The sequence below is a fragment of the Podarcis bocagei genome, assembly GCF_964188305.1.
Source record: "Podarcis bocagei genome assembly, chromosome: 5".
Taxonomy (NCBI): domain Eukaryota; kingdom Metazoa; phylum Chordata; class Lepidosauria; order Squamata; family Lacertidae; genus Podarcis; species Podarcis bocagei.
Window position 1 is genome coordinate 5,445,794 of NC_138129.1, and position 25,771 is coordinate 5,471,564.

Consider the following 25,771-nt stretch of genomic DNA (forward strand, 5'->3'; position numbering starts at 1 on the left):
TGGATTCACCAAGCATGCCTTCCTCTTAGCACGTTTCTCCCTTGCGTTCTAAGTTCGAGTGTCTTCAAAGTCCATGACACCTTTGGTAAAGGCTGTTCTCCAACTGGAGCGCTTGCAGGCCAGTGTTTTCCAGATACAGTGGTGGGCTGGATGAGGGCCAATAAGTTGAATTAATTCTGATAAGATACAGGTCCTCTGGATGACCACACTGATTGGCCGAATTGGCCAATCTACCATTCTGCATCTGCAAGAACTCGACAGTTCAGTGTGGCAGCACCTGCACTTTGGAACTCTCTGCCTATTGATATCGGGCAGGGGCCTTCACTGTACTTTTTTCAGCGCCTGCTGGAAACATTCATGTTTAGACAAGTCTACCCAGATGCTTAGAAAGTTGAGGCAATATTTATCTGTTTCAGTATTTTAACTTTTGTATGTTTTAAAGTATGGCTGTCGTGTTTCTTGATTTTCTTGTGTGTGTGTTTTTGTAAACCACTTTGAGGTGGTTTGTTCGTTTGCTTGTTTTGCAATAGAGCGGTGCATAATTATTATGGAACAAATAAATACATGAGTAGTTCCCAGCTGAGAACTGAGTAAATTGCTTATTCTGGGGCTTGGGGGATTGCACTCACTATTAAAGAACAGGTGTATAGTCTGGTAGTGCTCCTAAAACCAGCACTCACCTTGGAGGCTTAAGAGGCTTCTGCTACTAAAAATTTCTTTTACCGGCTGCAAATATTCCTGAGCAAGAAGAGCTTTGCCGCTGTGGTCCAAGCACTGGTAACCTGGAATCGGCGTTCAAAATTCGCCAGGCACATTTTGCACCTGACTTATCGGCCACTTGCGACCAAGCGAAGGTGCCCAGGTGCCAGGATGGTACCTAACGTCTCCGCCATTTGGAGGTGTGCGCCTGGGGACCCTGGATCTTGACTGTTTTCACACATTAGCAACACATCCTGTAGAATTCTAGCCGTTATATTTTATCTGCACCATCAGAATGAATTTGAGGAAGCAAAAAGTTGTGTTGAAAAATACGATCTTCGAGCCGTCTGGCACCAAAATGGCAACTAGGTATTTTGTTTTGGCGACTGTAACCTTGGTTTAAGGAGCCATTTGGTGCCTAGCTTATAGTATATATCTGAGTTTCTAACACTGCCTTGAATTGGATTGTTGTAATGCGCTTTACGTGGGGCTGCCTGTGAAACTGGCTTGGAAACCTCAGCTAGCGCAGAACTCTGTAGCTAGGCTGTAGTCAAGAGTGGCCTCATACAAGTATGTAACACCAGTCCTGAAAGAAGAACAATGCCAACAAGCATCCTTCAAGGTACTTGTGTCGGTTTGTAAATCCATATGCAGCTTAAAACTTACAAAATTATATCGAGGAATGAGTTTAGGGTGCTATTTTCTGTGCCCAGTTAGTTATCATCGTTGCAGATTTAAACGGTGACCGCGACTCTCTCACTTTTGGCAAGGAGAAACATTTTCCAATTTATTGGCCTTAATTGGGTGCCCAGGCCATGTTGCTTCTGGAGCTGGGAATTTGTTAAACTTTTAATCGAGTTTGGCCTGTTTGTTTTGCTAGAGTAAATAGCAGATGTTTGTCCGCAGGGTTGGTTTGGGATCAAATTGCCCTCAGCCTTTGAGAGAGAGAGAGAGAGAGAGAGAAAGAAAGAAAGAAAGAAAGAAAGAAAGAAAGAAAGAAAGAAAGAAGGAAGGAAGGAGATAAAGGGCAGAAAATCAAAACAAACACATTACCTCCAGGGGAACACCAGTTAACCTGACACTGGCAGGGAGTCTCGCTGGAGTGAGGTTGCTCTCCCTCCTTGGCATCTTGAACATTGCGAAGGAGCCCTGAGACGTGTGCTGTCCAGGGAGTCTGTTATCCAAACTAACAAACAGGGCGCCCTTGGGGGGCAGGGAATGCATCTCTCAGCATTACTGTATGTTCCTGCTTTTGCCAAGTTCAGAGTGCTGGAATGAATTACGATCTGAACCAGGGGAGAACTTTGGAGATGAACGGTGCTCAGATCCTTCCAGGCAGCAATATCTCCCATCCGCAACCACCCTAAAACTGACCCAACTTGCTGTGTTGCTATCAGAATGACAATATAATGCACATGAGGCACACTGAATGATGAAAAGCGTATAAATGCTGCTATTACGCATTTCTTGATTTAGATTGCATCAGCAATTAGAGAAGTTGTTGCTGTTTGTGTGGAGTGTGGCTCTTAATATTGTAATTGCAATGGAGAAGTGGGAGGTTCAGATCACGTGTAGCAAACCTAGTGTGATGCTATATTTACAACTTCGAAGGGCAGTTAGGGGTTCCATACTTCAGATTTGTAGTTCAGAGCCAAATGATACATTAAATGTGTATTTGTATGTATGTGCCTTTTGAAAAATTGCCACGGTGGTCTCTTAACACAAATCAGGACCACAGGTGTGAGGGGGAAAATTAAAATCACCCGTTCTCTAAAGTGGCTATTTTCCCCTGGCGGGAAGCTGCAATTGTCGTTTTTTGAAGAAGAAAAAACCACACCATGCAAATGCTCATTTCACATAATGTGTAGTTTGGCTCTCAGTCCCATTGCCATTATGCTACATTAACTCTCATAAGGACCATGCAAGAAGAGGATACCACCCCTCAGCTTAAAAGGGGAACGTTCCCTGTGATCATGTGGGGTCAAACCTTTGCAGAATCACACGCTGTCTCCATATGCCTGTGCTAGTGGCTAAATGCGTGTCTTTATCCTCTCATGGGGTAGGGAGTGTTATACTTGGGTGGTTGCCATCGCTGGGAGATACAAAGGAAGGAATGCTCCGCAAACATCTTTGCTTGTGTACCATATGTCTGCTTTCAGCCACATGACATGACGAAAAAGATTCCACGGTAGAGCTTTCGTTTCTTTCAGTAGCGTGATTCACCCACTGTCTTCCACAGACCAACATTCTTTCCCCTTTGTAGATAGAGCCAATATGGATGGAGCTTTAGAATTCTTCTCTGATAGTGAAATCTTTTGAGTGTTCATAGCTGGAAAAGGACTCTCCTCTCCCCACCCCTTCCAGCAAGTCTGTCAGGTATATCTGGGTATTGTTTTTGTTGGATATTATGGTGCGATATTTTTAGGTTTTTATATTGTAAACTGCCCTGGGATTTCTGGATGAAGGATGGTTGTTGTCGTTTAGTCGTTTAGTCGTTTAGTCGTGTCCGACTCTTTGTGACCCCCTGGACCAGAGCACGCCAGGAATTTCTGTCTTCTACTGCCCCCCTCAGTTTGGTCAAACTCATGCTGGTAGCTTCAAGAACACTATCCAGCCATCTCGTCCTCTGTCGCCCCTTCTCCTTGTGCCCTCCATTTTCCCCAACATCAGGGTCTTTTCCAGGGAGTCTTCTCTTCTTATGAGGTGGCCAAAGTATTGGAGCCTCAGCTTCACGATCTGTCCTTCCAGTGAGCACTCAGGGCTGATTTCCTTAAGAATGGATAGGTTTGATCTTCTTGCAGTCCATGGGACTCTCAAGAGTCTCCTCCAGCACCATAATTCAAAAGCATCAATTCTTCTGCGATCAGCCTTCTTTATGGTCCAGCTCTCACTTCCATACATCACTACTGGGAAAAGGATGAAGGATGGTATATAAAGTTAAATAATAAAAAACCCACAATAATTTCATGTGACAATTTCTGGAGTTAAGACCTTGAGTCTAGGAATTGCCTGAAGCTTTCACAAGACTTACACTGCAACCCCTTGTGTGTTTGTTTCAGAAGTGGATCTTTACCCTAAGAAACCCGGGGGTAGATTTTTTTTAATGGCAAGGGCTGCCTTTGAATCCATTGAAACGAATGCGTAGGTTTGAAAAGCTAGCCACCAAGCTTCCTTTGGTGACTATGAGTTATGTGCTCACAACTGGCTGCCTGATGAAAGCATGATGTGCGAGATCCCCTCTCCTGAGTTTGTTGTGTGTTGTAGCAATCTCAGAGGGGAAACTTGCTTTTGTCTAGACGGGAGAGTGAACAGCCCTTCTGCTTTCCTGAGTTCCAGAGGTCTTTGAGCAGGATTGGGGTCATCTTCCCTCTGTGCACCAGGATTCGTGACCACTGTTGCAGCAGCTGTCGTCCTTTCGCTTTCGAGCACATTCATGCTTGAGCCATGCTGTGCTTTGGAGATGCTGCAAAGCGAAGGACACAATACGAATTCTTGCTGCTTTTAAGTGTCTACAGATCCCAGTGCAAAGTGGCCTCCCTTCTCTTTGGGAAGAACCGAGCAAAGTAATTTCGCCTGTACCATAGAAAGAGAAGACCACATGCTACTGCTTCTAATCCCCTCTACCAGGATGTGGATCATTAGTAGAGTACCCATCTCAATATGCTAACATTTGGGGGAGGGATTGGTGATGGCACACCAGAAGAGGGATGCTAAGGTCATGGCACATTATTCAGTTTAAGAGGCTGACCCAGTTTTGAAAAAGGCAATTCCATGCTAGGAATCACCAGGAAAGGAATCGAAAATAAAATTGCCAGCACTGAAGAAGGTTTATGCAAATCTGTGGGGCACCAACATTTTGAATACTCTGTATAGTTCTGGTTGCTACTAGAAGGATATTGTAGAACTAAGAAAATGGCAGCCCAGTGATCACATGGCTGAAACAACTCCCTTGTTTGAGAGCCAGTGTGGTGTAGTGGTTAAGAGCGGTAGTCACGTAATCTGGGGAACCGGGTTCGCATCTCCGCTCCTCCACATGCAGCTGCTGGGTGACCTTGGGCCAGTCACACTTCTCTGAAGTCTCTCAGCCTCACTCACCTCACAGAGTGTTTGTTGTGGGGGAGGAAGGGAAAAAGGAGATTGTTAGCCGCTTTGAGACTCCTGAAGGGGAGTGAAAGGCGGGATATCAAATCCAAACTCTTCTTCTTCTTGTTTGGAGCTATTTAGTTTGGGGGGGGGAGATAAGGGGGACATGCTAGAGTTGTATACAATTAATGCTTGATGTGCAGAAAGTGAACAAGGGAGAAGCTTTTCTCTCACACATATTTCTGGATCCCAGGGCATCCAGTGAATCTTAATGGTAAGAGATTCAGGGCTGCTGCACCGTGCTGAACACGCGGAAACTCCTTTGCCTCTCTTGGGAGGGATACTTTTGTGTGTTTGGGGAAACATGAAAAGCAGCGTTTGTATGAAATGCCCCAGACACAGTGAACATGTAAATCGCCAGCCGACCGATGTCCATGTAGAATGATCCGCTACCTCTAGAAAACCGATTTGAATGCCAGAAATAGTTGTTGTGGAAGGAAGGCTTGGACATTCAGGAAATGCTTATTGCAAGGCTTCCATGGAAGTGTGTCATGTCTGTGAGCAACGTATGTATTATAATCGCATTGTTTTAGGGTGTTGTTTTTAGGTATGACTCTCTAGACCAGGGGTCGGCAACGTGCGGCCCATAAAGACTGCTTTACCGGCCCACAATCTGCCCCTGAACCGAGCCGCCTGCTCAGCGAGTCCCCCTCGCCTTGCATTAAACTGGCATGGCACGGGGACTCACTGAGTGGGACGGAAATTGCATCTGTGCACGCGCAGATACTGGAAATCGCGTCTGCGCATGTCCAGACACCAAAAATCGCTTCTGCACAGCCACGATTTTCGGCATCTGGGCATGCGCAGAAGCAATTTCCGGCATCACGCTGCGCCAGTCCGGCCCACAGACGGTCTCTGTGGGAGTGATCCAGCCCATGGCGGGTAAACCTTGCCGACCCCTGCTCTAGACCATGCTTCTATCCAGATACAATATGAAGAGTTGGCATTAGGCTCACCTAAATCGTATTTTATTCTTCCATTAGAACATGTACATGTTATAGGACAAGTCAAAAAATACAATTGGCATGTTAAGGTTTGAAACAAGTAAATTCAGTAATAGGCTATCTTGTTCTTCTAATAGCTCTGACACTGAATAACTGTTTTGGTGACTAAAACACAGCTTGATAAACAAAATTATATGCATACATATAAAAAAGAAGCCATTAACACTAAATTTATTATCATTATATGATATTATATTTCAGTATGTCAACCTCTGGTAAGTGGCATCTTGTACCATTGAATGGCACTGTAAAAACCAGTTACTGGCACTAAATAAACATATAGAAACATCAACTGTTTAAATCAAAGGCACCTCATGTGCTGTTACACATAATTGTATAGGCCTAGGTACTTTAAAGTGTGTAAAGCATTAAAGCGATTTTTGTAAAAACAATAACACTGTATGGCCAAGGGTATAGAATTGCTTAGAATAAGGTTACACAAAAATAGAAAAAAGGCTATTACATATAGTTGAAATACATACGAATTCAAGTGTTCATCAAATTAAATGAATAGCATTTTTAAAGCTTAAAAAAAAATGTTTTCTGTAGCTAACATTTCAGAACTGCCAGTGGTGAATGACACAATACCCAGTAATGTAGCTGGATAAAAAAAACAAAACCCCAGCAACATTATTCATTACTTACAGTGGCAATATCACAGCTTGACTTATTGTTTACTAGATTTTTTAATGTGGGTTGTAAAACTGGTTCTTACATTAGAATTTACAGTTTGCGGAGAATATTCTCCGGAGAATTTTCTAGCAGAGAATATTCTCATTCTCGAGAATGTTCTCCGGAGAATATTCTCACCTCACATCACTAGTGATAGCATTGATCTCACCCTGGAAAGGAGAAGCAGTTGAGATGCTTGCTGCCAACCAGTTAAAGTGTTACTTGGCATTTGGACCGAATTCGCGCCTGGGAGAAGCAGCCGTGCCATTCTCCACCCCACCCCACCCCACCCCAGGGATCCGTGCAAACTACCTTATTAACCGTCTCAATGTGTTGCCTCATTTTAACAATAGTTCGCTTTGTGTCCACAGTTGGAAAATTCTGAGTTCTGCCTGAGGCCCACCACCACGATTTGCACTGAAATTGGAAGCGGCGTGAACACCAGATCCTTAAGCTAGCTCGGCCTGCCAATCTGCCCACAATGTCGGGACCTGTGCCAAGCAGGGCCAGAGTCTACACAGATGTAAATACACACAGACCACGAGAATACTGGGATTACGAGTCGCACGTTGTTGAATGGGGGTAAGTGCCCACATTAGTTTACTGGCCGTGTACGGCCCATGTTGGGTTTGGGGGATTGGCCCTGGTTCCTTCTGTATTTGCAAAGTGCTGTTTGTTTCAGTAGATGTAACATTGGGCTATTCCCCACATTTTGTTGTGGGGAGGAGAACCTGGGAATTCTCTTGTTAGGGGGAAAAATAAATCTGTAGAGAGAGGGGCTACTTAGCTCTTCAAAGGAGAGTCTGTTGCTCAGTGGTGGGGTACAAACTTATCACATTAAGTTCCTGGCATTTCTGTTAAAAGAATAATTGGAGATGAACATCTGCCTGAGACTTTGGAGAATTGTTGAGCAGCTGGTACTGGTCTAGGCTGGCCAGTGCTGTGACTCTGTTCCAAGTCGCTTTGTTGTTAAAATAGCATTTTATTATTCTTGCACCATCAATCTGTATGGAGACTGCAGAAACATTCTCTAATGTGTCCACCTTTGTGAATAATCTGGCGACACGTTTTGAAATAGTGATTTTGGAGTGGTGCATAATGGATTTTGTTGGCTTTGTCTTTACAGTAACCAAGATGACTACCAACTAGTCCGGAAATTGGGCCGGGGCAAATACAGTGAAGTCTTTGAAGCCATCAACATCACAAATAATGAAAAAGTAGTTGTTAAAATCCTGAAGGTGAGCCTCTAATGCTTTGGTGGCTGCTGCTGCAAGGATAAATATTTTTGTGCATTATGTCCAATTGGTTCTTGATAATGGGTAAGGGTAAAGGGACCCCTGACCATTAGGTCCAGTAATGACCAACTCTGGGGTTGCGGCGCTCATCTCGCTTTACTGGCCGAGGGAGCCGGTGTACAGCTTCCGGGTCATGTGGCCAGCATGACTAAGCCGCTTCTGGTGAACCAGAGCAGCGCACGGAAATGCCGTTTACCTTCCCGCTGGAGTGGTACATATTTATCAACTTGCACTTTGACGTGCTTTCGAACTGCTAGGTTGGCAGGAGCAGGGACTGAGCAATGGGAGCTCACCCCGTCACGGGGATTCGAACCACCGACCTTCTGATCGGCAAGCCCTAGTCTCTGTGGTTTATCCCACAGTGCCACCCACGTCCCACATGATAATGGGTAGCCACTTGTAAAGGACGTAGAGTTCATATTTTTGAGGGACGTGTTACAGCCAGTTTGCAAGACCTTGAGTCATTTGACTGTTAAGGGCAGGTTTCTAAATGTTGTCTTGTGATGGGTGGGGTGGTACTCTAATGACTGGCCTCTGCCCTGACACATTAGTGTGGGTCGCCATTAGCAGCCCCATATTCCCCAGCATTTTCTGTAAGTGTCATGTGGATGTACTCTGGGTATATGGTGGAATGACTGATGTGATTTTATACTGTAAACCAGCCTGTGATCCTCAGATGAAGGGTGGTATATAAATTTAATAAATAAATTGAAGTGAAGTGAAAACCCCCTTGCCCAATTTATAAGATTTTAAAGCTGCTCTACATTTATAGGATATATGAAAGGCATACAGAATTAAGAATATACACGTAATATAGAGCATGAAACACTACAACATACAAGCCAACAAGAATTAGAATAGCCTAATTTGAGAAGGCATGGGGGAAAGGAATGAAATACTCCCGTGCATAGGGGTGCAGGCTTTCAAAACTAAGTGGGTGGTTTTGAGAGATTTAAGGGAAATAGGGGGAAGTTGGAACTAATTTGGACAATGTTCCAAAAATGCTCAGAATAGTTGAGAGAACATAAGCAGCAGATGGGCTTCTGGCAAAGCAAATGTTTCAATGAGACTGAAAATACAACAACACTCTAGTATTTTCAACAGTAGTTGAAAACCCCTCTATCTCCCTTTGGGGAATAACAAGTTGTTAAAGTCTCCGCTCCTTAGGTTGACACCAAATGGCCGTTTAGAGCTGCTTGCATAAAGCCCAGCTTTCTCTAAAGTAGAGGCAGTAATGAGCTTGCTGAATGTTAATGATGCCCTGGCCTTACTCGTCCTCTGCAAATGCTCACCATCTGGTTTTGAGTGGCTTTCTTAGCGGCAGATGTTGGCTTTCTGTAGCCATTGTTCTCTTTGGCTAGTAGAACTTCGCTTGCAACTTCAGACTGGAATTTCCCTACAGTTGTTGGTTTCCAGCCTCTCAGAGAAGTTTTAGACATGATCTGAAAGCTGCTTGAAACATAATTTGGCAAACGGCACAACATCGCCTGCGGTGCAGCTGAATCCTAAAATTCCTCTCCCTGCTTGTAGGTTTCAAGTGCTTTCTAGGGTTCCACCTGGAAGGTGGCGTGTTTGTGTGCATGCTAAATGACTGCGAAGGAGTGGGGAGGGGGAGATGCTACTCACTGTGTGTGCTGAGAATGGGATAAAAAGCAACAGATTTAAACCTTGAGGAGATGCATGTGAAACTTTAGGATAAAGCAGAGCAGGAAATCTCCTTTTAGATTGCTGACAGTTTATATTCCTATTTGTGTGAGCTTGATCAATAAAATTGGAGTAGGTAGTGCAAACAGACTCAAAATAGGCACACAGGCCTAAAATTGCAAAACATTTCAAGCAGCAAATTTGGGGTCTGTGTGCTCAAGCCTGGGCATCCCTGAGTGCAGGCAGCCAGTAACCACAATGATGGGTTAGCACAAGAATGGAATAAAGTCGCCTTGCGTATCTCTGATGAAGCTTAGGCTTTGACCAAGGTTAAGGCAGATGGTGAAACAGGTGGCCTGGCTTAGCTTCCCCCAGACACGACAGCTGCCTCGGCAAGAGGTTTGACGTTCACCACTTGGTCGGCCAAGCCGCTACAAGCACTTATGGTTTACATGCAATATCTTGTGAGTGGCTGAGGTGACCTGTTTTAGTGGGAAGGACAGAGAAGAGCTAGAAATGAGCAAACAGGGCAGGCAGGTCAGTATCCCATGTTCTTATGCAGAAAGCTTCATGCAAGCTTTCAGTGAACTCCAAACTTTCCAGATGTTTGGGACTCCAAACCCAGCGGCTGCGCTGGCTGGGGCTAATGGGAGTTCCTGTCCAAAACATCTGGAGGGCATCAGTCTGGGAAGCCTTGAACTATTTGGGCTCCTGAGTATTTATTACACGGTTTGTTAATTACGAGTTGGAGGATAGCAATTAAGTCTTATTCACCAAGATCCAAAGAGTCTCTTTCGATGTTCTCAAGGGCTTGGGGCTTAGCATGTTTTTCTTCATAACCTCAGCCTTCCACGCAATATTCCAACTGTTTTTCAGTTTCCCCTTCATTTAAGAAGTGTTTTGTCATGCAACAGGTGTGTGTGCGTGTTCTGCAGTTTTGAGAGAAACAAGCCCAGATCCCCTAAGACGTGGGTCTTTGTGGCCCAGCCATTGAAATTAAAGGTGGCATTTCTTCTTCACATGCTGCCCAGCTTAGTATATAGGTTCATGCGATGTTGCAATGGCTGCTGGGCCATTCAGAAAGCGTTGGGCAAATACTTGAAAGCCCTTATTTAGGGCTACCAGCTGTGGGAGGTGGAAATGACGGTAATCTCAACACTGAACTTCCTGGTGTTGAATGAGATGGTCATCTTATGCTGCTTGTGAACTTCCTGGCTTGCCTCATTCATTCCATTCGGATCAGATGCTAGGAGCTGATTGAAGTATTCATCTGGCCTGGTATAGGAATCCATGGTGTGTGTGCATAAGATAAACACACACACACACACACACACACACACACACACTTTAACCCACATTTTCAGGTGCGACACAGGCTTCCAAGTTGCAGTCAGCAGTTTAAAATGAAAATTGGGTAGGAACTCAAAGCTAGATTGTTCTTTGTAAAATTAAAAAGATCTAATAATAAAAACCAGGTGCAGCAGTACTTTCAAAGCTGCAGTGGGATTCTTTCCCCGCACTCTCACTGGCTTCACTTGGGCTTGAAACATTGCCTTGGGTAAACAGGCATTTCTCTCACCAGCCTGTGAAAAAGAAGAAAATCAAGCGTGAAATCAAAATCTTGGAGAACTTGCGAGGCGGCCCCAACATCATCACCCTTGCAGATATAGTGAAAGACCCTGTGGTGAGTAGCTCTGAGGTTCTGGAGCAGCTCCAGGACTGCGCGGTAAGCGGAGGGGAGAGAGGAAGCTGTGACAGTTGGTTCGTAAAAGGGCTGGAGAAACTCTGGGGAGAGAGATCCATCAGTGTTTCGGAGTCATCATAGCAGCCCAGTGGGACCTGCTTCTGCAGAGAGAGCCTGCCTTTGAGTGTCAGGTGCTGGAGATGAAGAAGAGGTAGCTGCCATTTGCTGGAAACTGAATGCTAGACTGGACTGGGCCTTTGGACGAGTACTAAATTCAAAGTGCTGCTTTTGACCTATAAAGCCTTAAGCGGCTCAGGACTGCAGTACCTCAAGGACTTCCTCTTATCATATGAACCTGCCCAGACCCTGCAATGATCACCGGAGGCCCTCCTTTGTGTGCCCCCTCCTCGAGAGGTGTGGAGGGTGGCAACATGAGAACAGGCCTTCTCTGCAGTGGCTCCCCATCTGTGGAATGCTCTCCCTAGGGAAGTTCGCCTGGCACCTTCATTATACACCTTTAGGTGCCAGGCAAAAACGTTCCTCTTTAACCAGGGATTTGGTTGTTCCAACTTACATCCTATGCCCTTTAAAAAAAAAATTGAGGGAGGAAGGGGGTTATTGGGTTGTGTTTGCTCTTATTTTTATTATTATTTATTTTGTGTTTTTTTACCTTGTATTTTTATGTTGTGAGACCCTTTGTTGTGAGCCTTTGGCCCTCCAGAGGTCCATTGGACCTCAACTGTTGAGTCCTAACCTGTTGGGCTAATAGACAGGGATGATGGAACGTGAGGGCCAGCAGCAATCGGAAGCGTCACAAGTTCCTCGCCTCCTTTCCGGCAGGATGCCAAGAAAGGTGTTCGTCTTCAGATGTCAGTAGGACAAGGCAGATAGATTGTCAAAGAACAGCTTCTTTGCTTGTGTCTCTGACACCGATGACTTTCTCTGTGTGTGTGTCTGGTGCTCAGCGCTGGGAGTGCAAGTGTGCAGTCAAGCTGTATTATCTCGGCATTTCCGGTTACGCGGTCCTTTTGTGGAAGGGAGGAGAGGTAATGCGCCCCTGCTTGAATAATCTGTCCGCACTCACAGAAAATGTGGGCTGTGAAAGAGCTCTGGGGGGCTGTGCTTTTAGTGGGTAGAAAGCCTGCCGAGTGGGCCAGCTTGTGAATTACAAACCCCCCTCTCCCCGTTTATCCATCTGACTGTGAGAAAGAGGTAGCAAATGCTTCACTCGAATGGGGTGGCAGGTTAAAAAGAGCACAGAATTGTGTACACGTATGAGCTGCTTTTGTCGTCCCAAGTAATGACACAGCAGGAGAACTCCTAGCACTTTATGAAATATAAAACATGCTGGCATTTCAGGCATCTATTGATCATAAGATGCAGCATTACTTCCGCACAGCCCCGCTCCCTGTTTGCTCTCTGGTTTTCCTCTAATCCTTTTTTCGAATTGCTTAATCAGATCAGGCCTTTTAATCAGATTAGCTTCTCTCAGAGGAAGCTCCCCCTCCCTGCAGTTCCTTCTAGATTTTGTAGAAATGTGGGCTATTGCATTTGGTGTAACTACAACTAGTCAGATGCTTGAAACCTTCTACAGAGGATGGTGGAGACGTGAGGGCATGTTTGTGTTGATAAGTATTAGGCCTATAAAGCAAGGAAGGTCCCAACATGACTGACTGTTTTGGTTTCCTTCTCCTAGTCTCGGACCCCAGCCTTGGTTTTCGAACATGTAAACAACACAGACTTTAAGGTATGGTTTGTCACTCAGCCTTTGGGGTTTTAGAGTATTTAAGGATGGATGCATGCCTGGTTTGGGGGATGCTGCCATAGTGAACGTCCTATATCGGCAGAGGGTTCAACCCAAATGACCTTTTGTGGTCCCTCCCAGTTCTGATTTTAATGAAAAGGAAATTAAAAATGTAAGTCGTTTTTGGTAAAGTGCGATCAAGTTACCCAAGGCCAATTACTTCCACCGGATAAAAGTTTGTTTATTCCAGCAGATAACAGTAACACCCCCATGTTCAGTCTACAAAAGGCACTTTGTACATGGCATTTCATTCATTTATTTTATTGTGTGTCTGTCTCTCCCTCTCATGGCAGCACAGGTAGTTCTCCCCCTCCTTTCCTCCATTTTTATATTCCCAGCAACCCTGTGAGGTAGGTTAGGAACTCTGTTGTTCATCTAGAGCAGGGATTTGTAACAGGTTGATCACAATCTACTGGTAGATCCCTGCAAAGTTTTGGTAGATCGCGGTTGATCGCTGGCTCTCTTTCCTTAGCATTGGTAAAATAGAATCCGGCCCCCTCACCCCACCCTCCATTGTTGGTCAATCTCCAGCTAAAAAGCTCAACAACTTTGACACCTGAACCTCTAAAAAAAAAAGAGAGGGATTTTCCTCCCTAAAAAAGCTCAACAGTTTTGCCCTGATCCCCCCACAAAGGGGTAGATCCCTGCCAGTTTTTTATTCTGTGAGTAGATCTCAGTCTCTTAGGAGTTGGCCGTCCCTGATCTAGAACCAAGAGCACATGAACACAGCAAGCAGGTAGTTAATGTGCATGCATGCAGGTGCACATGTGTTACTTACAGGTCCCCTCATTAGGGAGTCACGATTGGCTGCAGCTTTGTCCTGAGTGTACACTTGGTAGCAATCCAGCTTGGTCTCCGCCAGTGCCTTTTTCTAGAACGATAGGTGCTGGTACTCACCATGAAGTTGTTACAGTAAGTGCCACACTTTTTAACAGCAACAAAAAGAGGTGCCGGTACTGTGCACCCTTGAATACCCCTTGGGAAAAAGCACTGGTCTCTGCATAATGTGTGACAGAGCCTCAATAATGTCCCCAAATACTGAATTACCCTCCTCATAGCACATCCCGTAGTGGGTGAGAAAAAAACAAGCAAAGCCCTAACCCCCATAATTTGTTGCTTGAAAACTTAATTTTTTAACGTTGATGTCTTACAGCAATTATACCAAACGTTAACAGACTACGACATCCGGTTCTACATGTATGAAATCTTGAAGGTGAGTTTGCCTTTCCCCTTCCTGTTTGGGATTTGGGGGGGGGGGGTGTGAAGAGCATGAGGTTGGCTGAGAAATGGCAACCAGCCGCCCTGAGGAGTTGAAGGATTTCTCTCTTCCATTGGTTATTCTGAGGAATCTTTGTGTTCCAGACGTAACCTAACATTGCCCAGGCAGATCCTGCTTGCCTCGTAGCCGTCACTTGTTCCATCAATCCATTACCGTGATTACCAGAAGTGCTAGTAATATTTAGCACTGGTAATGTTTAGCATGGATATTGGCGCCTGTTCTTGATGGCTGTCAGTACTTCGCTCCAAGTGCCATGCGGACTGTGCATGTGATTTATTAGAGCAGGGTTGCAGAGCATAAGCCCAAGAGCCTTATCAGGCCCTTTGAGGTCCCTGGTGCAGCCTATGGCATGCACATGGTTGAAATCAGTGTTCGAAATTAGCTAGGCGCGTTTTGCGACTGGCGTAGGTCCATTTGTGATGACATGGAGATCTCTAGATGCCAGTTTGTTCAGCGGACATCTCCATCTGCCTCTGGCCTCTCCAGATTTCTTATGCAGGTAAGCAGAAGAGCTTATTCATTGCATTGTCCTCCCACCTTTTTCTCCAAGGAGTCCAAGGTTTACCCCTCCTCCTCAGTTAATCCCTACAACGACCCTGTGAGGTAGGCGAAGAGGCTGCGACTGACTCCAAGGTCATCCAGTGAGCTTCATGACTGAGTGAGGATTTGAACCCTGATCTCCCAGGTCCTAGTCTGACACTCTTAACCTCTACACCACACTGCCTTCCTAGAGTACTTCTGCTGTGCTGCAGCGATATAAATTAAGTAGGCAGATCAATATGGGGAAAGCAAAATGCCACTTAGAGAAGGGTCTGAAATATAATCCTTGAAGGTTGAATTCGTTTTATTCTGGACTGTCTCGATGTTTTAATGTGTGGGAAACCACTTTGAGATTTTTCTTCAAATTATAAAGCGGTATAGAAATGAAATGGATGGTGATAATAATAATAAAGCCCACTGCAATAAAACATTGCTGCCTAGACATTCCGTTGTGGCGAACATAACCTGGGTTTAAGGTGCCATTTGGCGATGAATATCTGAAGTTCTAACGCTGATTGAAATCCCTTCCACTTTTTTCAGGCCCAGGGCTCACTTTTAACTCAAGCATGCATTTGAGGACCCAGTTCTTAATCTTCTACCATATATTTGCAGGGTGGTGGTGCTCCTGTAGGTGAAACCTGCCTTGGATCAGGCCATGACCCACTAGCAGGTCCCAGCTCCCAGCAGTTGAAGACCAGTGCCTTGGAGCTAGGAAGTTGATGCCTTACATATAGTGCAATGGGGCAGGCTTGGCAATAGATGCTGCAGAAGCTTTTGGCCTCTCCCAATATTCTTAGTTAATCAGGCGTGGGGAACCTGTGCTCATTGACATGTTGTTGGACTCCAACTCCCATAATCCCTGACCATTGCCCATGCGTGGTGACTGGGGCTTCCGGCGGTTGTAATTTAACAGTGCCTGGAGGGACCACCTGTTCCCCACTCCTGCTTCACAGCACAGCTACCTACTGTAGCTTCCAGTAACGTGGCAATCTGAGAGGCTTTAAGTGGGAAGGAGGGCTAACTTTCAATGGATCCTGCCTGCCTGCTCCAGTCAGCCTCTGCAGCCTTGTTTAGCATCCCACCTACAGCACAAGCATTTCTGGTTGGAACCTAAGACCTTTCTGTTTTGTGGTGTTGTAAGTTGTGCAACTCCCTCTTGAGGGAGGTTTAATTAGCTCCCTTCCTTTTCGACCAGCTATTGGGAACGCTTCATCTGACATTCCCTTGTGAAAAGGCTGTGTCTCCCCACTCAACTGGCACTCTTGCCCTTTGATTCCGCTCCTGCGACCTTTGGGAAGGCTCTGTTTAGGGCTGCAAAGCACCATGCGGATTTCCATACAGATAAAGTTAAAACGGGCGAGGTGGGGATCTGATCTCTGATGCCCGCGGGCATCTGGTTATAGCCACTGTGAGAACTGGATTCTGGACTAGGTGGGCTACTGGCCTGTTCTGATGTTCTTAGGCTCTTGTTCGTGATCCACATGCCTCTTTTCCCCAGGCCCTGGATTATTGCCACAGTATGGGGATAATGCACAGAGACGTCAAACCCCACAACGTCATGATTGACCATGAGCACAGAAAGGTAAGGCTTGGGGGGTCTTTGTCCTCTGTTTCTAGTTGGGATTTAATTGTGGCAGAAGCAAAATTCCTCTGGTGCGCTGCTGCTGCTGCTGCTGCTGTTGTGTGTGTTTGTGGCCTGTTAGTGTTGGGATACTGCCAGGGAGACAAAGTCCATCATGGCCCCCAAGCCGGCTGCCGGACGATCCATCGATCTCCCGTAGATACAGTATCAGCAATTAGCGACATGAGTTTATAGAAGTAGCTTGCCACATTCCAGAGCTCATGCACACTTCACAGCAGAAGTTGCACGCAGGAGAGCATTATTTACAAGTTTTATTCACTGTTGATCAGAACAAAGAAAAACATGACTGCCTGCATCAGTGTCTCCAGACACAGAGAGAAAACGAAAGCAATAGGAAACATAAACATTCTGTGAACAGGAAATACGCAGACTCTGTGACTCTCAAAGCCTGCTCCCTTTTAAGGTGGAACGGAAATATCCTAACAGTTAGTAGCAGGAGTGGAAAAGAGATTTCCAAAAGAGATTAGTATGGAGGGTAGGAGTGAAATCTTGCACGTTTAGCTTCTTCAGAACTCCTGTTGGCGTTCAGACATTTTACCTTCATTGAGTACTTTACGTACCAAACCTTCTCTGGGTATGTGCTGCAAAACCCTTTTGTGTTACAAGCGTTCTGGAGCATGTCCCAGAACAGAGTTGGTTCATACAGGATACTGGTCAAGCCTATTGGACTTCACCGCCATTTTTTGTGAATTGACAGTAAGTTCTAAGATATGTTCCTTATGACTACACCTCAAAAGGGGAGGCTGGTGATGGTGGTCGGTTTGTCGTTCGGGGAAAAACATGACCACTCATTTCAAGGTACAGTGTAAAATGTTAAAGATACTGTTATTTTTATTATTCTCGCTATTTATTAAATTTGCACACTATTCATCTGTAGATTTCAGTTCACAATATATCGGTAAGGAGCAGCAGGATTCCCCAACGTGGTTCCTCCTGGACATTTTGGACTACAGCTCCCATAGCCCCTGAGAATTGGCTGCCCTGGCTGAGACTGATGGGAGTTGTAGTCCATAACATTGGGGAGGACACCAGGTTGGGCAAAGGCCGGTGCATGGTGTGCCGAGAAGGAAGAAGGATGTTTTCTGCATCTCCCATTTCAACTCTTCAAGGGTCAAATTGATTTTTTTCAGTTTCTTCCGTTTTGTATTTTTCTCTTCTCCCAGCCTGCTCGTCTAATTTACCCTTGTGTGAACTTTGAGCCGAAGCTATTCATTGCTGTAATTATTGATCTTTCATCTGAGAAACACTGCTTTTTGGTGGCTTGACTCCTATTTTCCAGGCCTTGGCTACTCATCAGAGCAGAATTATCCTCTGCCCTCCTACTCCTCCCTCTCACTCACAGTTCAATAGTTCGATTGCACTATTTTTGTCCCTGACCACGCCAGATGGTGTCAGTTACGTTTTGCGCTTCCGCTCAATTAAATCTTCGCATCATTTCATAACATCCCATTTATTTCTGATGCTGTTATTTCCTGCAGCAAGCAATCTGCACAGTCACTGGAAGATGCAGGCCAAGGTAAAGAGTTTTCTCCTCCTCCTCCTCAATCTCCTTTCCCTTTTCCCTTTTTAGCTCCGGCTAATAGATTGGGGTTTGGCTGAATTCTATCATCCTAGCCAAGAGTACAATGTCCGAGTGGCTTCTAGATACTTCAAAGGCCCAGAGCTCCTCGTAGATTATCAGGTAACTGTCCCGGCTACGGAAATAATCAGCTTTGTGGAAAAGCAGTACAAAAAAATTAAAGAACACAAGCAGGCTCAAGTACTTGCGCGTTCAGCCCTACGGTTAGAAAAATCAGTTGAACGTTTCTCTTTCCCCCTTCCCCTCCAGGTAGAACTGCATTTCCTTCCATTCTCATTTTAGACACCCCTGGTGCTAACTGCATCCTTACCTATTTAGCTTTCAGTTTGGGTGTGGAATTGATGGAGGGTTCATTTTGTTTACTCTGCTCCAAAGAGTGTTGGCTGCTGCCCATCTGGGGCTTGCAGGGGTGTAAGGCAGGAGGCTGCCAGCAGGTGGAGCCACAGTCAACTAATTCTGGTTTTGCCTGCACCGAGCTCCTCCTCGCTGAGTTCTGCAAGGTCAGCACTGACACTAAAAGAGGAAGAAGGTGACGCCCATTGCCTCTCTCTGGTTGCCAGAAGGCAGGCAGGCAAGTTGGGGCTGGCTTGGATGCAGATTGAGGTTGGTGGGGAAGTGCCCCATTCTTCCCAATGGACCAGTCTCTGGGCCTGAATCAGGTATGGATTGTCCCTGTTTGTAACATGGCAGTGGTCTCAGCAGATGAAAGAATCTGCTTCTCTCTCTTGGGTGTTGTTCCTTGAAAGAACAATGATGATGATGATAATAATTTATTTAAACCCCGCCCATCTGGCTGGGTTTAATCAGCTACTCTGGACTGCTCCCAACATAATATTAAAAACACGCTAAAGTATCAAACATTAAAAACTTCCCTAAACAGGGCTGCTTTTAGATGATGATGATGATGATGATGATACAGTGGTACCCCGCAAGACGAACGCCTCGCAAGACGGAAAACCCGCTAGACGAAAGGGTTTTCCGTTTTGGAGGCGCTTCGCAAAACGAATTTCCCTATGGGCTTGCTTCGCAAGACGACAGCCCATAGGGAAGTCTCCGGGACAGCGGGGAAGCGCAGCGCGTCTTCCCCACTGTCCTCGGACCTCCTCCCGCCGCCGGACATCGGAACGAAGCTCCGATGCCCCGCGGGGGGGGGGAACGTCTCCTCCCGCCGCCGGACATCGGAACGAAGCTCCGATGCCCCGTGGGGGGGGGAGAACGTCTCCTCCCGCCGCCGGACATCGGAACGAAGCTCCGATGCCCGGCGGGGGGGGGGAGAACGTCTCCTCCCGCCGCCGGACATCGGAACGAAGCTCCGATGCCCGGCGGGGGGGGGGGGAGAACGTCTCCTCCCGCCGCCGGACATCGGAACGAAGCTCCGATGCCCCGCGGGGGGGGGAACGTCTCCTCCCGCCGCCGGACATCGGAACGAAGCTCCGATGCCCGGCGGGGGGGGGGAGAACGTCTCCTCCCGCCGCCGGACATCGGAACGAAGCTCCGATGCCCGGCGGGGGGGGGGAGAACGTCTCCTCCCGCCGCCGGACATCGGAACGAAGCTCCGATGCCCCGCGGGGGGGGGGAACGTCTCCTCCCGCCGCCGGACATCGGAACGAAGCTCCGATGCCCCGTGGGGGGGGGGAAACGTCTCCTCCCGCCGCCGGACATCGGAACGAAGCTCCGATGCCCGGCGGGGGGGGGAGAACGTCTCCTCCCGCCGCCGGACATCGGAACGAAGCTCCGATGCCCGGCGGGGGGGGGGACGTCTCCTCCCGCCGCCGGACATCGGAACGAAGCTCCGATGCCCGGCGGGGGGGGGGAGAACGTCTCCTCCCGCCGCCGGACATCGGAACGAAGCTCCGATGCCCGGCGGGGGGGGGAGAACGTCTCCTCCCGCCGCCGGACATCGGAACGAAGCTCCGATGCCCCGCGGGGGGGGGAACGTCTCCTCCCGCCGCCGGACATCGGAACGAAGCTCCGATGCCCCGTGGGGGGGGAAACGTCTCCTCCCGCCGCCGGACATCGGAACGAAGCTCCGATGCCCGGCGGGGGGGGGAGAACGTCTCCTCCCGCCGCCGGACATTGGAACGAAGCTCCGATGCCCGGCGGGGGGGGGACGTCTCCTCCCGCCGCCGGACATCGGAACGAAGCTCCGATGCCCGGCGGGGGGGGGGAGAACGTCTCCTCCCGCTGCCGGACATCGGAACGAAGCTCCGATGCCCGGCGGGGGGGGGAGAACGTCTCCTCCCGCCGCCGGACATCGGAACGAAGCTCCGATGCCCCGCGGGGGGGAACGTCTCCTCCCGCCGCCGGACATCGGAACGAAGCTCCGATGCCTGGCGGGGGGGGACGTCTCCTCCCGCCGCCGGACATCGGAACGAAGCTCCGATGCCCGGCGGGGGGGGGGGGGGAGAACGTCTCCTCCCGCCGCCGGACATCGGAACGAAGCTCCGATGCCCCGCGGGGGGGGGAAACGTCTCCTCCCGCCGCCGGACATCGGAACGAAGCTCCGATGCCCCGCGGGGGGGGGGGGAACGTCTCCTTCCGCCGCCCGGCATCGGATGGCTTTCCTGAAGACTTGGGGTGGGAGGAGGGTTTTCCTTCCCACCGCCAACATTCAGAATGCTGTTCTGAATGTTGGCGGTGGGGAGGAAAAACCCTCCTCCCACGCAAGCCCCGGGAACAGAGGGAAAGCGCTGCGCGCCTTCCCCTCTGTTCCCGTACCTGTCCTGAAGGCTTGCGGTGCGGAGAAAAGCCCTTCTCCGCACCGCCAACCTGGCAAGCGGTTTCCCTAGGAACGCATTAATTGATTTTCAATGCATTCCTATGGGAAACCGTGCTTCGCAAGACGAAAAACTAGCAAGAAGAAAAAACTTGTGGAACGAATTAATTTCGTCTTGCGAGGCACCACTGTAATTTATAACCCCCCCCCCCCAATCTGGCTGGGTTTCCCCAGCCACTCTGGGCTGCTTCCAGCAAAATATTAAAATACAATAATGTCTTCTAAAAGTCAGATAGTTGCTTATTTCCTTGATATCTAATGGGAGGGCGTTCCACAGGGCTGGCGCCACTACTGAGAAGGCCCTCTGCCTGGTTCCACTAACACAGAATCGTAGAATTGGAAGGGTTCAACCCTCTGCAATGCAGGAATCTCAACTAAAGCATCCATGACAGGTGGCCAACCAGCCATAAAAACCTCCAGTGAAGGAGAGTCCAATCCTTCCAGTGAACATTCAGATTTGAGTAACCCCTGAAGAACTACAGGGACTCCTCACCCTGTAGTGTGTATTTTCTTTGTGCCAAGCTGGTTGCTGTCAACTTGTCATGGGGATGTGTTTTTCTGTCAACTTGTCATGGGGAGAGCCAGTGTGGTGTAGTGGTTAAGAGCGGTAGTCTCGTAATCTGGGGAACCGGGTTCGCGTCTCCGCTCCTCCACCTGCAGCTGCTGGGTGACCTTGGGCCAGTCACACTTCTCTGAAGTCTCTCAGCCCCACTCACCTCACAGAGTGTTTGTTGTGGGGGAGGAAGGGAAAGGAGAACGTTAGCCGCTTTGAGACTCCTTCGGGTAGTGATAAAGCGGGATATCAAATCCAAACTCTTCTCTTCTTCTTCTTCACACGCAACAGGGCTTTGTTTGCAGTCTTCTTTTTGCCCCTTTCACGCCTGCTAAGTGCACCAGACTGATGGGCCTACTTTTGCTTCCTTTGCAGATGTACGACTACAGCTTGGACATGTGGAGCTTGGGCTGCATGCTCGCCAGCATGATCTTCCGAAAGGAGCCCTTCTTCCATGGTCATGATAACTATGATCAGGTGAGAGAGAGAGAGAGAGAGAGAGAGAGAGAGAGAGAGAGAGAGAGATGATGGTGATGTTCAGGCACAGGGCTTTCTCTTCCTCTGTGACGTCTCTGTTCTGCATGTTCTCAGCTTCCCAAGGGTTGGAAAAAATCAAGAATTCACTGGATTGGCTCACATGCACGTTTCTCATTTGATCGCCGCCACCTCCAGTTAGGACCTGCACATATGAATGGTGCTACCATGGGTCACAGATATAAATTTCAGTTTCTCTTTCAGTCTGGTTTCTGTGGTTTCCAGTAGATTTTAGCTAGCACGTATTGGCTGCAAGGTGACATGAAGCAATGTACATGGGTGGTATTCGGCTAAGCCAGACTCAAGAGTTAGACGTCACTGGGTGTGCTCTGAGTATGGCAGCCTAATGCCAGCCCATGTTCATCCAAGGCTCCCTTGCCAAACAGATCTCTTGACCAGAGGCGTAGCAAGCCCAGGTGGTACCCGGTGTGGAATATTTCTTGTCACACCCTCCCCCCACATCGACAGCTCGGGGTAGGCTTGGGAGTCACGGGCGGGTGCCGAATGTCCACCCCCCCTTCCTACTTCTCTGCGCCCCCACTCCCGCAACTCCCAAGTACCCCGAGCCGTCAGAGGAAAGGGGGGAGCTATGTCGCTTTGCTGGGGCACTGGCAAAGCTGCACAGCTCATCCTCTCGGGAGCCACGTCTCCGGTCCATCCTCCTCCCTCCCCCCCCCCCAGCTCGCTGTAAAGCAGCAAAGCGGGAGCCGCTTACAGTGAGCAAGGGTGTAGGGATCCCACTGCCGTCTGTACGGCGCTCCAGTGGCACCGGTGGCAAACCGCTATGTACAGCACATGTGCGGCATCGCTACGCACAGCGCATGCATGCAACACCGCGCATGCGTTGTACGTAGCGGTTTGCCACCGGCGCCGCCCGAGAGCCGTGCAGACGGTGGTGGGATCCTCTGCTCGCGGCTGCAGCCGCAAATGGAGGATCTTCCACGTGCGGCTGTGGCGGCGCGATGGCTGCTCGCACCTCCACGCCCGGGCAAGCACCCCACGGGGTGCCTTCTTGTCACCCTCCCAGGCGTGGAACCTGGGGTTCACCGCCCCCGCCCCCACCTTGCGACGCCACTGCTCTTGACTTGCCCTGCAAATACTCTTTGATGGGGAAACAAAGAGCAGCTGCCAGGGATTGTCGGGTGGGTGACAGTGATCATATCCTGTTTTCTAATATCTCACAACTGCCCCGAGAAGCTCGTGTTTCTGCCAGGGGGGAAGTTAACCTCCTGGTGCCTGAAGTGGCTGTGATCACCGTCTTCCAGCTGAAGCTGCTTATTTGGGGAAATCACATTTCACCAAAGTCAAGATTGGTGTTCCCATTGTAAGGTTTTTTAATGGCACTTGGTGTCACATGGGCCTGTTCTGTGGCTGACACAGGGAGGCTCTTTGTGTGAATTTAGAGAACTCGCTCCTTAATGAAGTACATTTTGCCCCGTCTCTCTATAGTTCAGGCACATCTTTTTCAGCAGGCATTTGGAGAAGGAGAAACCTGATGGCTGCTGCTATTAGCAGCTGTTCCCTATTGATTTGCTACTTGTTTTTTAAAAAAGCATTAGTTGCTTTATGGATTTTTTTTTAAAATCCCATTTGCTTGTTGTCAACCATCCTGTGGCTTGTACACAGGGCGGTAATCTCAAAATATAAAGATGAGCTGTCATTATAATTAACACTCATATAGTGCTTTCAAGGGTTTAGAGCGCTTGGCCTTTATTACCTAGCTGTGATCCTTACAGTGACCCTGTAAGGGAACTCAGTAATGTTGTTCCCGGTATTGGCGGGTGGGTGGACGGACTGAGGCCGACCGGGAAGAGTGCCTTGCCCAAAGTGAGATCGTGCCAGAGGCAAGACTTGAACAGGGGGCCTCCCCGATCCGTTGCTCCGTCTCCCAGCCGCTACATTCCACATGCTGGCTTACGCCTTCTGTTCACAGTTGGTGAGAATAGCTAAGGTGCTCGGGACAGAAGACCTGTACGACTACATTGACAAATACAACATTGAGCTTGACCCCCGTTTCAACGACATCTTGGGCAGGTAAGATGAGATTGATTTAACACAGTGCTTCCCAAACTTTTTGAGGCCATCCCCTCCCCAGTTCCATAAACCAATAATATAATAATAATAGTTGGCTGCCCAACTGACTAGGTTACCCCAGCCATTCTGAGCGGCTTCCAACAGATAAAAGAACACAATATAGCATCAAACATTAAAAACTTGCCTAGACAGGGCTGCCTTGAGATGTCTTCTCTTTTTGTCTATTTAGAGGTCTGGAAGGGACATGTCCTTTTCGCTTCCTTCCACCTGCATCTCTAAAACGATGCAGTGTTGAAACTGCTTTGTAAGGCGCTATAGAAACGGCAGGCGACTTGACTTTGAGTTACTTGTGTGCGTTCCTCTTTCCATTCTTAAGAGTCGCTGACAACGTGCAGAAATACTTGTATGCTGGTAAGGTTAACAGAGGCTGTCCAAGGGGGACTCATCCATTCACTCTGTGTTCTCCCCCCCGCCTGGCTCATAGGCATTCCCGCAAGCGATGGGAGCGCTTCGTCCACAGCGAGAATCAGCATTTGGTCAGCCCCGAGGCCCTGGATTTCTTGGACAAGTTGCTGCGATACGACCACCAATCCCGTCTGACGGCAAGAGAAGCCATGGAGCACCCTTACTTCTGTGAGTCTGGCCCTCCATGGGCCTAGCTTTTCAGACTTTCAAAGGGGCAACTGTCAGGGAGGAGGGAGAGGTACACCATAAAGGGCATTCTGAGCCCGTTTCTCCTTCCTTGAAAAGCCATGTTGGCACACAAAATAACTTCAAAATCTGTGAGCTGCATATGGCAAAATCTCATCGGAGCCGAGCTTGATTTGGGGCGGTAAAAGGAGGTGGGGGAAAGTAAGCTGCCCGTTCTCTCCCATCCCTGAGCTTCCGAAACAGCCCAGCTGAATCCTGCAGTTCTTGTGAAAATATTCCACATTCATGAAGAATCTGCCTCTTGACTGTCAGGCAATTTTGCAGCCGAAGATGCTGCTTTGTGTCTCAATATTACAGGGTGAGTCTTTTAAAAGAGGCCCCGTGGAACGTGTGTATTCTTTTAAAGGACTCGCCCTGTATATGTCCTGTTGTCACAAGCACTTGTGGGAATAAAAGTGTTTGGGGATTTTGCTTCCCCCTTTCCCATCCCCGCCAGTGGGAAGCTCTCTTGGGTATAGTGAAACCTGTTTAGATCGCACCGGTCCCAAATCACACTCCACAATTGATCTACCAGTGAGTTGCCATCCTGATGAGGGATGTTTTTAAGAGGAGGCAGACAGTTTGCCTTGCCTTCTTTTCCTCCATCCGGATAACCTCCAGCTCAGGGATGAGATTTCTCTGCGCTGCAGCAGCCCTGGCTTTTCGCACCTACCAACAAAACCTGGGTTCTGCAACTTGTGTGAACTATAGCTGTTAGGAAACAGAGAGTAATTCAGCAGTTGTCATGCCAAACCCAAAGCACCAAGCTGCATCTCCAGCAATACTTGCCTTCCCAATATGCAAGGCTGCATGTGTGACATGGGATTCTTGCCAGGCCTTCCCATCCATATTCCAGCTTCTCTTCACAGCCTCCGTGGCTGGAGACTTCCCTGCTTAAATAAATGAAACCTGTGATCACCAGCTGTAGGGCTGGGTGATACCTGGTTTTCAACATTGTGATATACCAGCAGCTAAATACCACAGTGTGCTGATATATCGTGATGTATGGAATGTTTCTCAGCTGCTGCTTCCTCCCCACCGTCTGCGGGCAATTTGGGCAGGGAATACATCATGGCTTCCCGGCCACCGCAATGCATTTCCAGCTCATAATGTCTGAAACCGGTATTGCCATACTGGTTTCAGACAATTTACCAATATATCACCCAGATCTAATCAGTTGAATGGCATGCAATATGTGT

At 48.2% G+C, this 25,771-nt stretch overlaps 1 protein-coding gene across 2 annotated transcripts in view; it reads left to right on the top strand.

The window, feature by feature from the left end:
• Positions 1-25,771, top strand: part of CSNK2A1 (casein kinase 2 alpha 1) — a 47,976-nt gene that overhangs the window by 18,188 nt on the left and 4,017 nt on the right. For both annotated transcript variants that reach the window (XM_081196540.1, XM_081196541.1), the window contains 10 exons: positions 6,890-7,100; positions 7,645-7,756; positions 11,040-11,141; positions 12,838-12,888; positions 14,099-14,158; positions 16,263-16,346; positions 17,977-18,087; positions 21,690-21,791; positions 23,782-23,882; positions 24,367-24,515. In XM_081196540.1, coding sequence (XP_081052666.1) covers positions 7,000-7,100; positions 7,645-7,756; positions 11,040-11,141; positions 12,838-12,888; positions 14,099-14,158; positions 16,263-16,346; positions 17,977-18,087; positions 21,690-21,791; positions 23,782-23,882; positions 24,367-24,515 — 973 coding nt within the window. In that variant the 5' untranslated portion in view covers positions 6,890-6,999. The remainder of the gene's footprint in view (positions 1-6,889; positions 7,101-7,644; positions 7,757-11,039; positions 11,142-12,837; positions 12,889-14,098; positions 14,159-16,262; positions 16,347-17,976; positions 18,088-21,689; positions 21,792-23,781; positions 23,883-24,366; positions 24,516-25,771) is intronic.